We start from the raw sequence: 13,929 nt of genomic DNA on the forward strand, positions 1-13,929 counted from the left end.
TAAAATGAGGTTACTTTAAAAATGTAATTTCAAGTTAACAGAACCTCTATAGTGATTATGATTAATATCTTTAATAAATGAATGTAAAGTGACCCCTCACACACCTGTGTTTCCACTGGTGTGACGTGTGTTTGGGACGTGAGTGTGTCAGAGCAGTGATGGGCTCTGTCACAGAAAGTGCTCACAGACGACCCCTTTTCTTAATAACCCCTGAGTTCTTCCCCATAATGAACCACTAGAGCTGCAGCACAGACCCAGACCTGCTGTGTCCTCGGCTCATGCTTCCTCTTCTGAACCGCCACTGTCCTGTTCTAACACTGGACCTTCAGCTCGTCTTCTCACAACTCCAAGTCTGATTCTCCTGTCACTTATACAGAATGCTCTCATTTTCATTTAACCCTCAGTTTAGAGCTTTAGATTTCACTTGAAAAGTAAAAAAAGATCATTCTCTACAAGAATGAATAAGATTTGGTTCTTGATCTGATTTTGTAAAAAACTTGCCCTCTCAGTAACGTTGGGTGCATAACTGACTGATGAAAATTCGGCCATTTGACCAAAGTCTCAACACATCATATATTGTTTGAAAGCTCTGGATGTCCTCTGTACAGGACAATAGGACTCAGATACTGTATGTAAACAGCCTTGAGTCTTCAAGACCAATGTCCACTATAGAGGACATACATGCATGGGCTGGGTCCTCAAACTCTCAACTCCATATTGTCAAGTTACAAGTCAGTAAATTCTGGCAAAAAGTCTGATTCGAGTCCAAGCCATGAACTGCAATTCCCCACCTCTAGCATTAAGGTAATCATTCTAGAGCCAAAGCGCTCTCCTTCGGCCTATACGCACACCTCATTCACTTTTACCGCTTTTGGTTTCAAGTTAAGCTGCCTAAAAAAACTATTTTGAGTATAGCCATGGTTTGTTGTTACTGTTGTCATCTTTTAATAAACATGTTGAGATAAAGCTAGTATGTGTTTATTATTTTCATCAACATAATCTTTTACTCAATCAATGATGCATATAGTGGCAGGATAAGCTTCTCCGCATAGGAAATACTCACTGCGTTTGGCTGCTGTCCCATTAGTGGCCATCCTGTGTTCTTCCAGAAGTTTTTTCCTTCCTCCAGTTCCTCTCCAGGTAACTGTTGAAACTCAGAAAAATGTGAACATAGAAAAGTCCAACACGGAGCCCCAGAGAGACGCTCACAGACTGCACGGATCACACAAGTTCACCAGTCTTTTATGCACCCTCAACTCACACCCACTGCTCCACCGGTCTGACAAGTAAGCCAATGTTTGTGTTTTCATTCAACCTCATGCCACTGAGTACTACACCTTTGGAAGGAATTTTTACCCAACTATGTTTCATAATAGTGATGTAAATCCCCGAACTGCAAGAAGTAAATATAGGCACTGACTGAGCAACTTAATTCTAATAGAACAACAGTGACCAAAGGGCTCTATTAATGGTACATGCAGGAAAATAGAGGAAAAAAAACTGTTTCTGTAATTCTTCTGTTCGGCCCCACAAGTCTCATGCCAGGGCAAGTCATGTGAAGAAGTCTGTTTGGCAAAGGCTGTCCCAAAACAGTCTTCTCTTTGTCTTGGATCACTGGAAAGCGTTGTATGCCCCTACAAAAACTGTTCATCAGGCTTCAAGATGTGCAAAAATATAAACTACACTATACAAGCTATAAGAAAGGCGGATCTTTTGCTTTAAAGTTTAGGACATTGAGTCTGTTTACATGGAAAATGTGCTAATACGGTGACAGATTTTATGACTTCTAAGCATTCGTGAACAATCAAACTGCATCAGCGGGTGTGGTAATGTCAGTGTAAACAGACACCCAGATTGCAGGGTTACTGCTCTGATCACAAACCATAATGAATCAATGAATTAGATCGTGTTGGATGGCAGTGTTCTTGTTTGATTCTGAGTAAATGGGATTAACTGAATAATTTTGTACATATATATATTTTGCTTTGACTGATTATTGGAGTTTGCATGTCTGGAAATAAAATTGGCCTATGGCTGCGCGTGATCACATTCCAGTCTGATGCAGATGAGTTGGCTTCTTTGGTCATGGCAGGATGAAATAAGGATACGAAAGAAAATGCTAAAATAAATCAATTAAAACAAATGTGAATAAAATGCCTATTTAGTGTGAGTAAAGTTTAAACTACAAGATTTAGTTTGTTTGTTTACAAAATGTTATTTATTTTCATGTCAAACCGCCTATTACTACAATAAAAGGGATCTAAACAGAAATATATCTATTTTTTTTTAATATGGTAACCTACTTTAAAGGTCAAATATTTTATGACATAGTTTGAAAAGTTTTCGATCCACTGACGTAGGATAATCATTAATTACCATTGATAGTAGGCCTAAGTCGTTTTACCTGGCGCGTGTTATTAGGTGCATCATCACGGGCGGGGCGGCGGTTGCGTCGCAGGGCTGTGGCCATAGACATAGGCTGTGGCACGTGGAGCCCGCTAGGTGGAGCCAGAGTTGCCTCGGCTCCCTAACCGTTGCTATGGTAATCCGGCGTACGCACACGGGCTGCAGTCAACAACACGACTAAAAGTAGGTTATACTGACTACAAAGCTTGTTTTACCTTTGTTTTTTCGTTTTTACGCCAACTATACTGCATTAGCTTTCAGCACTGATTATGTTTGTCTGAATAAATGAACTTTTGAAATGCAACCTAGCTAGCAAACGGGCAAGATTGATGCAGCCAGTCATGATGGAGAAGCAGGATTCTTGTTCCTCCTGCCACATGCCGGCCTCTGAACAGTCTCAGGTAAGCTCCAGTGGTACAAAAACATACTCTACATACATACCGCTGACATCATTTCTGCTACTGCCACAGGATATTTCTCATGTATTGGAAATGACTTTTAAAGACACTTACACCAAAGATATCATTGGAGAAGACACTGTGGCCAACCTCATCAAAAAAAGAAGTGGCAGAAACAGCTTTCATGACAGATATGTTGAAGAACTACAACAGGTAACTTGATTTTGAATGCCTATGACATAAAAAATCATTTGGCACTAACTGTAATGTTGATTGTTGTTGTTTTTATAGGCTTGCACTGAATATAATGAGCATATACAGGAAGCCGATGTTCTGGAGAGGCACATCATTCAGGCTCGAACTCGTGCTGCAGACATAGAGAGCAAAGAGTGTGAGAAAATGAAACGAAGCTTTTTGGAAGGATTTAATGAGGAAAAAAGTGTTATCACAGGTAACAAAATGTAATAACATAATGCCAATAGATTTTGCTCTGTGCCTGGAATAATCACGTTCTCTCTTTGCCAAATATTCCTAGTACAGTCGGTATTTCCGCAATGTGTCGACCAAGACCTTCTTGAAATGAACAACCTCATCTCTCCCTGGGATTATTTAAGCGTTCCAAAGCTTAAACTATTACTGCAGGCTCCAAAAAAGGGTGAGCGATGGCCGTCTTTAAGGACACTCTCTGGTAAATATAGCTGAAAAAAGAAAATCTGTTTGGCAGAAAAACACGAGCTGACGAAACCTACAGTGTCCTACTCCATGCATATTTCACGGGAACCACAAGACGACGGTTACACGTTCATCCCTAGCACTGAAAACAGGCCAAAGTCAGACTTGAGCATAACAGTTGATCCAAGTTCAGTTGAAACGAAGAGAAAGAAAACGCCCTGTGAGGTGAGGGTTGTATATACAGTATGTCTTTCACTCGATGTTGTACCAGAAAAGGCATATGTTCTTAATTTGTTATATTTTATGTTGTAGAAGACAAAAATCACTAAACCCAAGCCAAAATGGAAGGGTGAGCCGAGTGCCACTGATCGGACCGAAGGAAGGGAGACTCTACGTAAGATGACAGATCGACAAAACTTTCTACGCAATCCACGGTTCCTCCCCCCAAACGCTCAACGTGGAGGCACCTCAGTGACCTCGAATAAGGAGACAGAGCCTGGACGAAAAGGCACATGTAAAAGGTCACGGCAAACACATTATACTATCTTTGCAACATTATGAAACTTGCTCCATCCCTGTGGTCTTTGCATTACTCTAGCATATACTGAATGGCTACAGTTAATCTCGACTGAAATCAACTCTAGCCATGTCATTCAAATTATAGCCATCAGAAAATCATACTGTATTTGCCGTTTGTCTGCAGATTAGATTTCCTTTCACCCCACGCAAACCACTTCCTTTGGCGGTGGGGTGTAATGGTGACACATGGCATCAGGTGGTAAACATGCTCTCTTTTTAATATGCAGCTGTGACGATCGTCTTCAAATTTTCCAGGCAAATCCGCCTGTGCTTTTTTTCAACGAGTACACTATCGGACAAGTATACGAGGTATATTTGAACAGTTAATACATGTGCACTTACAGATGCAAAAAATAAAACTTGCTTTATCTTTTATCAGACCACACTTGAGTTGAAAAACACGACCTCTGCATGCCGACATGTTCGTGTCATTCCTCCCACTACTGCATATTTCTCTATTGGGCTTGGTAAGCTTGACAAATTCCTATTGTAAATGTAATAATTATGTCATGGGCATATTATTATGAATGTTTTCAGGGAGATTCCCAGGTGAAGGCGGCATAGTGGCTCCTGGCATGAGTTGTAAGTACACCGTGCGCTTTGCCCCGGACTCGCTCACTGACTTTCAGGATTTCATTGTGGTGGAATCCCAGTGTGAGGATTTGCTCGTGGTCCCCATTGAGGCCAGACGTCCCCCTCCTGTGTTGACTTGCAAGTAGCCTTACAACTCGACCTCTTAGAGCACACAGATTTAATGTTGAAAATAAGTATTGTTTTTCTTTGTATTTACTTAAACTTATGCAGTGTCAAGAGTTCTGGACTGTGGATATTGCCTGGTTGGAGGAGTTAAGTTTGTTGAGTTTTTGTGCCAGAATGTTGGTCTTAGTTCTGGAACCTTCTGCCTGATCCCTAAACACCAGTGGCCCGCCTCCAATCTCAGGGTAAGATTTACTATTGAACTCAATTTGTATTCTATAAATTAACAATTTACAACTTTTATCCTAAAATGCTGACACATTTCACAGTGGGATTATTGTGTGTTTTTATATTTTCATGTAGTCTGTGGCCAAAACCCTCTTTACTGAGCAACCACCCTTTGCAGTCAGCCCCTCGCTCTTTGCTCTACAGCCAGGAGAGACCACGGTTGTTGAGGTAAGTAACATAGTCAGAACAGGCAGTTTCATCCATTAAAATGTAACATGAAAAAGTTAAATCAAGCTGTATGGTTTCGTGGTCTTTTCAGGTTGTCTTCTTCCCCACTTCTGTGGAGAGGGCCTGTCAACTCTTCAGCATTGTGTGTGACAACTGCCAGGTGAAAGACATTTGCGTTCAAGGTTGGTGCCGCCTCATTATTTCTTTATTTGGCATGTTTTGTTTCCAACTGACTCATGAGATATGTCTTTCTTTGAAGGTGAAGGCCAGTTGATTGCTCTCGAGTTGATATCAGTATCTGGGGACCGGGACAGTCCCACTGCAGGAGAGCAGCATGACCTCACTGCTGAACACTTTCTGTGTTTCGGCCCCTGTAATCCCTACGCCTGGCAACAGAAGAAGATTGTTGTCAGAAATAATGTGTAAGGCAGAAAGTGTAGTTTGTTTACAACGCAAGTAAAGAGAAGTCATAATTAAAGCACTCGACTTTCACTGCCTGAACATCTGGAAATACTGAAATCTGATCTAATGTTCTCTCTTGGATCCAAGCCACCTGGAGCTGCCTTTTCACTGGCAGATAATGAAGCCCAACCTAGAGCCCAGCCCTTCAGGAGAACACACGCAATCCTCGCGTGTAGAGTTTTACCTGGACCCAGAGTACGCTTTCCATGTGAGTCCAGAGTACGGGCTGCTGGATCCATGCCAGGACCACGAGTTTGTCATCACATTCTGCCCTAAAGAGGTGCGGCCTGCTGCACAAAAGCATCCTGCCACATTTCCAAGCCCTTTTTTGTTGCTCTTTAATATAGTCTGTGGAAATAATTTTGTGTAAATGTTTACTTCACAGCTGAAGGCTTATCACAGTGTGTGCCATTTGGTTCTAATGGATGTCCCTCTTCCGTCACCTGAGAGCACTGATAATAGGTAGTTTGTGTTTAGATCAACAATGAATCCTCGCTGTGTATAAACTAAACATTTGTCTGACTGAAATCCAGTGTTCCGCCTGTGCCCAACGACTCCAGTGTAAGCGACGTGATTGGGATGGAGATAGAGGTGAAAGGGTCTACAGAGCCATACAAAGTCTTATTAGAGCCCTATTGCATTTTGATACCTGAGGAGCTGCTGATTTGTTCAACAACTCGCAAGCAATTCAAGGTCCTTCGCATTCAGAATACACACTGTCACAAGCACTTGTGCTTAAAAACATTTCTATTGATGTTGTTCTTCAGATGTGGAATCACAGCAGAACTTCAATCTCATTTCAATGGGAGAGGATGAGCAGTAGTTTTCACATCATAGAAGTGCTGCCCCCTAGTGGTCAAATAGGTTTGTCACACTATGTGCATTGTTTATTTATATATTTGTTTCTTAGGTTTGGAAAATTAGACAATGCAAGTTTTTATAGTTTAACTGGTCGGAAATGTCATTTTTTACAGAAGAAAATGAGTGTTTTGATTTTGATCTCATTGTGACCGGTGGGAAACCAGAAAAGATTACGACCAGTCTAATCTGCTACATAGAGCATCATGATGAACCGGTGAAACTACCTGTGGAATTGTCCTTTAAGGTATGCTTTTGAATTCTATTCTAATTCTCATGGGGAAATTACTTTTATGTTGAAGCTACACCTTTTGTCTTATGAATGATTCCCTGGGAAGGGTCCCACTGTCACAATTTCTGTGCGGAGTATTGACTTCGGGCTGCTAAGACTGGGAGAGCAGTGCCAAACCACTCTGCTCCTTGTGAACGCCACACAGCTGGAGGCCCCCTGGGCGCTGGGAGAGAAACCATTACACCGGAAAGAGCCTTCTGAGACACAGGTAGCAAACAATATAACATTGTATATGATTCGACACACAGTTACTGGAGTATGTGCTTAGATTTCAGTGGAGCCATGCAGTGGAGTTCTGCCTCCCTTGGGCTCTGGCATCGTGGATGTAGTGTTTAGACCACGCTTCTGCCAGCAGCTTCAAACTGAGCTGGAGCTGACTGTGGAGAATGGAACCGGATGGTAAGAATGTTCACATTATTGCACCAGAAAGTTCACAATACAAGATAAAAATAGTAAAAGACTTTTAATTGAAGTGTTTGTGTAGAGTAATTCTTTTGTATGTCTCTGTCAGTCATCTGTCAGTGCAAGGCAACGTGCAGTCTCCTCAAGTGTGTCTGCTAAACCACCAGCTGCTCCTCTCTGAACTTTACGTTGGAGTGTCTAAAGAAGCAACGGTCACTCTGTTCAACCAGACGCTTTTAGCTTCAAACTTCAAATGGATGGTGTAGTTTTTGATTTCATTTGCAAAATAATTGAATGAAAATCTTTTTACTGACATCATTGCTTATTTGTGTGAGTTAGCCACAACTTAAAGGAAAACAAGCACCACTGTGTGAGGCCACTTTTGAGCCTGTGTGTGGCACCCTGGGGCCTAATGCCAGCCAGGATATCACGATTAAATTCACCTCACACGTTGAGGTAAGTTTATTTACCAACCAAAATATCCATGTCAATCTGATATGGGAAATTGTTGTTTTTTTCAGCATGAACTTACTGAGGTTGCAGCTCTCTGTGACATTGAGGATATGAAATCTCCACTCGTTCTTAGAATCAAGGCTCCAAAAGCAAATACTCTTGCTGTATCATATTCTATGGACACCACCAGGTAATACTATACTGAATTACAAAATGCTCATATTCATACAACACGGATATTTTGAGACTTTGTATTTTATTTCAGCTGCCCCTCTTCTCATGGTTCATCCACACTTTTACTTGACTTCGGAGAGGATGCTATTTTGAAGAAACCTGTCACAAGGCGGTTCAAAATTACCAACGAAACAGCCATTCCGGCCCCTTTCTTCATAGCACCTCAATATTTATATGGTAATGCCGCTGACTCGAATTGCCAGCCACAGAAAAGGTAATGCAGATGGCACTCTGGTCTGAATAATGGATTTAATCAGCAGCAAACCTTTTATTATCTGCATTTTAATGACAGTTCTGCATATGTCAAGAAGCCCCTCCACTCTGCCCAGGCCAAAAAAGTGGAAGAAAAAACGCACTTGGGTAAACCACCGGTCATTCGGCCCTTTGAAAACAAATCAAAGCGTGATTGTTTTAATACTTTTTTTGAGCAGATTTTGTGAGCAATTTCCTGGCAAATGGAAAAGGAGCAGCGTTTTTTGTCACGCCAGATAACGGGATGTTGGGAGCTTTTCAGACACAGACGGTGGACGTGACGGCCTACACTGACATGTGGGGAGAGTACACGGATAATCTCGTGTGCAATGTGGGTTTGTGAAATCGCCGAAGAGTTGAACGCAGATTAGGATTGAATGTAAAATGGCTGATCATTGTCTGTAGGTTGGGGATCTCGAGCCCACTCTCATTCCAATGCAGATGACAGCGAAAGGATGTCCACTGTACTTCCAGATGACCGGTCAGCGTGTAGATGGCCAGAATGAAGGTCCGATAATACGGTGTGTGCTTTGTTTTTTTGTTTTTTTCGTTACTACAATATTTAACAGTGTTTTATCAATGGAGTCATTATCACATACACCATTCATGACTACTATATCATCAAATGTGTAATATGAGGATTAAATTGTAAATGTGTTTTTATTACTCTAGTAAAATGAAACCCTAAAGGCTCTGTGCATAGGTTTTCCGTGAAGTTTAAAGACTTGTCTCTCTGACATAAGTATACTATGTTTAAACAGTACCTGGCAGAAAACAAGCAGCTGTTGGATCATTTATAATTATGTTAAAAACTTTATTAACGATGTATTTACCTCACGGGACCAGACTTCTATGCTTATAACATGTGTAGCAAATCGGGAGCCTTTATACGAAAGGCTCATGTCAATTGAACTCTAACAAATAACACATTTTTAATGAAGCACTCTCGGCTTTACAATTATGCAATTTTAAAATTAATGTTGAAATATGGCAGGAAGTAGTCTTTACCCTACACTGGCCAAAAGGAAGCCCCTAGCATTCTGTGCTCAGAGCATAGAGCCTGTACCCGATCAGCTGTGATCCGCTTTACTTTCAGTCAGAATCAGCTGTACCGACTTTAGCATTTTGAGCTACAGTAACACTGTTGATTAAGTTTGCTATGTTCAGTACCATCAATTCTCCATTAGCTCTGCAGTTTAGAATAACCCAATCTGGGTCAGTTTTAGTGCCTCCTTTACATTTTTTTTAATAAAAGGATAATAATATACATTTTGCAGTCTGAACCTATATTTGAAGAGTTGATTTGCAAAAGCAGAGATCTCAGTTTTTTATTTTTTTGAAAATAGTTTTGGATATTTGTCACTGTACTCTACAGATGACACTGAAAGTTGTGTTAATTTAACACTTTACTTTATATCTTTAGATAATTGAAGCTATATAAAGAGAAATTTAAAAGCACTTTTTCAGTGACTCTTATCTGTTTTTGCAAATTAAATCTTATATTTTCTCACAGAGTTAACAATCAAAACAATGTGCTATCAACCATTTTTGGCAAAGAAGTTCACTGAGACTGGTTTTGCAACTCACTTTTGACTCTCGAGTCCACCCACAAAAGGTTGAAAACCACCGGTCAAACTGGCTCACATACTTGAACTTGCCTTTTTGTCCCGTGTAAAGCATCCACACTTTTGTTTATTTACATATCTATGCATTAAAATGGTAATTAAAGGTTTGATTCTGTAGGTTTGGCACTCTCGTATCTGGTGGTGACACTGTTTCGAGATCTCTTCGCATCAACAACCCCTCCATGTTCGGTACGCATGGCAATTTCACACCCCAAATCGTTGCTCTTCATTCCTAACTTCTATGTCTGCTACCAGATATTCGCTTGGACTGGAGAACTTATAACATAGACATCAACGACGAAAAGCTGGTGGACCTCGTGGTCGCGTACGGAGAAGCCTTCCCTGTCAAAGATATAGATGGCAATGTCGTCTCGGTCAGACCAAGACCCTGGGAAAGAGATCAGTCACCAGACTCTTTGGAAACAGCCAGCTCATCCCTCCAAAGCCTGTCTGTGAGTGCTCTTTCCACCAAACACAAAAAACAACACACGCCGACACAGAGTTATTTCATCACGCCGCTCCTCTGGGGATTCCCTGGGGTCCCGTGAAACATCAAATAAATTCCACTCTCTTATTGATTGTTCCACGCGCTTCTTTTATCTGTCTCAGGACGCAGAGGAGGAAGAACGTATAGCCGAGGAGGACACGGAGAGTGTGCTGGCGTGTTCACATCCCTATCATGCTGAGAAGAGTCTCATTTCTGTTCAAATAAGGCCTCACGTGGGAAATCTCTCTGACTACCCATATTGCATCACGCCCCAACAGATAGTATGTTAACCCAGTTTGCTACATATAGTATACATGTGGAAGTACTTCTTATCCTCTGTGCTAAGCTATTTTCTTGTATTTTCTTGTATGTGTTTTTTGTCTTCAGGTCATACCGGCAAAAGGAAGCAGCACTATTCACGTCTCCTTCACCCCTTTAACGCTCAGTGGGTCGTCTGAATCCAAATGCGTGGGGAAGGCCCTGGGATTTATAAGTCTAGACACTGAGGTAATCGACTCAAAACCTTAAATCGCTTTGAAACAAAAGAAGGAAAAAAAAAACATGCAATCAGGTCCTACATTCCCCCTTTGCTCGTCGCAGGCAGCCCTGTGCTTCCCAGGTAAAGTTGGACGCACCCACGGTTTGGATTTGGAACCCGTCAGCATGAATCTACAGGCAGTCGTTAAACCTGCCGCGTGAGTAATTACACCAGTGCTATTTACGTCCCCGCGAACTCCCAGAGCATCCGATCCAATTCATGTCTCCGGAAATGAAAATCAGCTGAGGTTTGTCCCAGAAAGAGCGTAAAGGTGGTCTGATTGAGTCTCTCTTCGTCCTCTTGGGTCCCCCTCCCTGTCCCGTCGCTGTAGGCTGTTAGTGCAAATGGATGAAGACGAGGAGCTTTTGGAGTTTCGTGCCTCGGCCAGTGATTTAGTGACACGAGAGGCAGACACAGAGGTGGGTCTTCAACAGCAACAATTGTCTGAAAGTGTTTCCCAGTGTGTGGATATGGCTGCTTTCTCTGTAAATAATTGGCAGCAGTCTTAGATAAGATAGGGGTACTAAGTGTGAATGGACAGCTCAAGGGGTTCAAGACAAGAACCTGAGGAACCACTGCCCTGACATACTGAAGTGCATAGGTAGAGTATTGAATCCAGGGGCCACAATCAGTCTTTTCTTTCCTCAGCAGGTGCTGCAAACACGTGAATTTGACATAACAAAAAGCTTTAGGCTGCACAACACCTTAGAGATGCCTCTGCAGTTTACTCTGAAGACGCAGCCGCCTTTTGTAGTCCTCACGCCTCCTTCCAAAAGCAGCTCAAGACCCTGCAGCAACCCCTCGACTGGTGACAGCAATTATCTCACGCTACAACCCAAACGGAGTATGAAGGTAAGATAAGGGGAGGTGGTGTAATGCAGAGATTTGAATGTGTAAGCGATCCAGGTTTTTCTTCTTGCTGTGCGAATAGGTGAAGGTTGCTTTCCACTGCTCCTTTTTCCTGATGGACTTTGCGCATCTAGCAGATAATGAAATGCCAAACTCGGTAAAAGTAATCCAAAATTCAAAAGGGGAAAGGAAGCTGAGGTTCCGACAAACACTGCTGATTCACTACAGCAATGGCAGCACACAGGTTAGAGAAACTTGCGGATTAGTTACGCAATGCGGCTTTAATTTGTGTGTTCATGTTCTTCATTCGGTTAAGTCTCTTCCTCAATGTATGCTTTTTACTTTAGACAATACCTCTTTGCGGATATCTAGAAGTTGCAACACTCAGCCTGTCAACTGAAAGCGTCGACTTTGGGTCCTGCTTCGTCGGCAAAACACAGACAAAAGAAGTGAAACTTTTCAACACAGGGGCGAAGACGCACTGGAAATTATTTATAGGTTTGTTTTCTTGTTGCTTCTTTAAGGACCATTTTGTTTGTTGTGTTGATGTATTAGTATTTATTATCGTGTGTACACAGAGTCGGACAGAGAAGACTCACCTGTGTTTAGAGTGACCCCTGAATGTGGAGTCTTTATATCTAAAGGCTTCAGCTCTTCATGTTCCTGTCAGCGTCTGCAAATCCGCTTCACAGCCAGGTAATAATCAATTAGATCTCAAATACATGTCTGAAGTGTGATGGAATTTGGCATCATTTATTTTCAGTGAGGACAGAGACTTCAGAGCCAGTGTGGTTATCTGCTCTCCTCTTGTGAAGACTCCTCTCATTATTCGTTTGCAAGGCGCCGGTTCTTATAATGAAGGGTGTACCTCAGACCAGCTCTGACACCACTTCTCAGCCTTCCAGCTTTATGTTACATTAATGTTGGTCAAAACAATAACATGGACTGGCTTTCTTCAAGCGCATCAAACCGGCTGCCTGCGTGGACTTGTAAAAACATGGACAACCCCACAAATGAGGTATAGTGGCTTAAGAAAGTCAGACCTCTTTTAATTTATTTATATTTTAATATCTAACATTGTGATATTAAAAACAAATATATATTTTCTTTTAATTGGTCAAAGTCCTACTCTTAATATTCTATGTTCAAGCCATTCGTCAGAATATGAAATGTGTGGTTATGTTAACATTTGCCAGAAGCCAAATGCAAAAACCATTCCAAACTTCTGTGATATTTTTGGTGCCTGTCAACCGAAGGCTATCGATTTACCGCCGATCAATACCAGCCATAGCTCACAGAGGTGGATAAAGATTTTTCAGTAAACCTCTTGAGAAACATCAAAACGCCTGCCAAAAGGATAAAGCACAACAGGATCAGCCTCCACTTGACATTCATCACTCTTTTGGTGCTCCTCAGGAAAGAGACAGAATGGGAAATCACAACTCTTGGGTCCACTTACTCACTAAAAATAACTCTATTTTACCAGCAATGCTTGGAGCCACAAAAGTTTTCCGATCTCTTTTATTGACACCTATTTTATTATACAGAAATCTGAGACTAAAATGACAGACATTTATCTTCTATTGATACAAGTTGATAAAGAACACCACTGTATTCTGCAAGTATTCCTTCACATATTTTTGGCATAGATTGGGCTCTTCGACCTCTGAGCACAAGCCACCATTGCATCTGTGTTTGCAATTAACTATGTAGTCAATGTTGTGTCACTATTTACAACTGGTAAATGAGACGATACTAATTCTACAAAGGCAAGTCTAACTTTGCCAGCTTTTCCCCATGGGAGCGTCAGATGTCTCTGCAGTTGATTCAGCAATAACCATAACAAACTTATGCAAACAAGCTTGTGTCCCTGTGGAGAACTGTGAAGACTAAATGCATTCTCTGGATTAATTTTTAGCCTCCTCTCATGGGGACCTCTTTTTCCGTCACCACAGCACAACACAGCCCGAAGTCTCACATGTAATAATAGACATTTCACGTTGCACTCGGTTTAGTTGTTGTCGGTAACGGTATAGCCTGGGGGGGGCAGTTCAGCAGTACAGACAACTCTGAGCTGTCCAAATCCACCGAGGGATGCAAATGAACAATTGATATTCATCCCGCTCAGGCAAGTTGTGCACAGCAGAGCGAGGGCACGCCTGATCCTTACAAAGCAAAGCTGCGCGAAGCTAATGGTAAAGATGATACAAGGGGCCATGGTGACCAAAGCATCTGAAATTCTCATAGTCTGCTCCAGTATGCAGAGAACT

At 41.8% G+C, this 13,929-nt stretch overlaps 1 protein-coding gene across 1 annotated transcript; it reads left to right on the plus strand.

Annotated features, from left to right (window-relative positions):
- Positions 1-2,546: 2,546 nt before the first annotated feature.
- Positions 2,547-12,691, plus strand: dlec1 (DLEC1 cilia and flagella associated protein). Its single transcript, XM_079576416.1, has 38 exons — positions 2,547-2,807; positions 2,877-3,017; positions 3,096-3,255; positions 3,340-3,459; positions 3,529-3,701; positions 3,789-3,997; positions 4,283-4,364; positions 4,435-4,522; positions 4,593-4,770; positions 4,867-4,996; positions 5,115-5,207; positions 5,299-5,389; positions 5,467-5,629; positions 5,757-5,949; positions 6,055-6,131; positions 6,203-6,362; positions 6,437-6,533; positions 6,644-6,774; positions 6,866-7,027; positions 7,088-7,218; positions 7,331-7,481; positions 7,561-7,677; positions 7,743-7,864; positions 7,940-8,122; positions 8,201-8,268; positions 8,340-8,491; positions 8,566-8,681; positions 9,904-9,974; positions 10,041-10,237; positions 10,395-10,553; positions 10,660-10,779; positions 10,873-10,967; positions 11,142-11,229; positions 11,462-11,662; positions 11,742-11,903; positions 12,007-12,157; positions 12,238-12,355; positions 12,423-12,691. The coding sequence occupies exons 1-38, from the start codon at positions 2,736-2,738 to the stop codon at positions 12,541-12,543; spliced, it is 5,043 nt and encodes a 1,680-aa protein (XP_079432542.1). The 5' UTR covers positions 2,547-2,735; the 3' UTR covers positions 12,544-12,691.
- The last annotated feature ends 1,238 nt before the right edge of the window (positions 12,692-13,929 follow it).

The sequence above is a fragment of the Gobius niger genome (genome assembly GCF_951799975.1).
Source record: "Gobius niger genome assembly, chromosome: 18".
NCBI classification, from domain to species: Eukaryota; Metazoa; Chordata; class Actinopteri; order Gobiiformes; family Gobiidae; genus Gobius; species Gobius niger.

What these genes read in the sequence shown, in the direction of transcription:
- dlec1 (XM_079576416.1), top strand. Translation starts at nt 2,736, where the DNA reads ATGCAGCCAGTCATGATGGAGAAGCAGGATTCTTGTTCCTCCTGCCAC. An exon ending in CCTCCTGTGTTGACTTGCAA is followed by an intron (nt 4,771 to 4,866) that starts GTAGCCTTACAA and finishes TGCAGTGTCAAG; the next exon opens with AGTTCTGGACTGTGGATATT. An exon ending in CCTGAGAGCACTGATAATAG is followed by an intron (nt 6,132 to 6,202) that starts GTAGTTTGTGTT and finishes ACTGAAATCCAG; the next exon opens with TGTTCCGCCTGTGCCCAACG.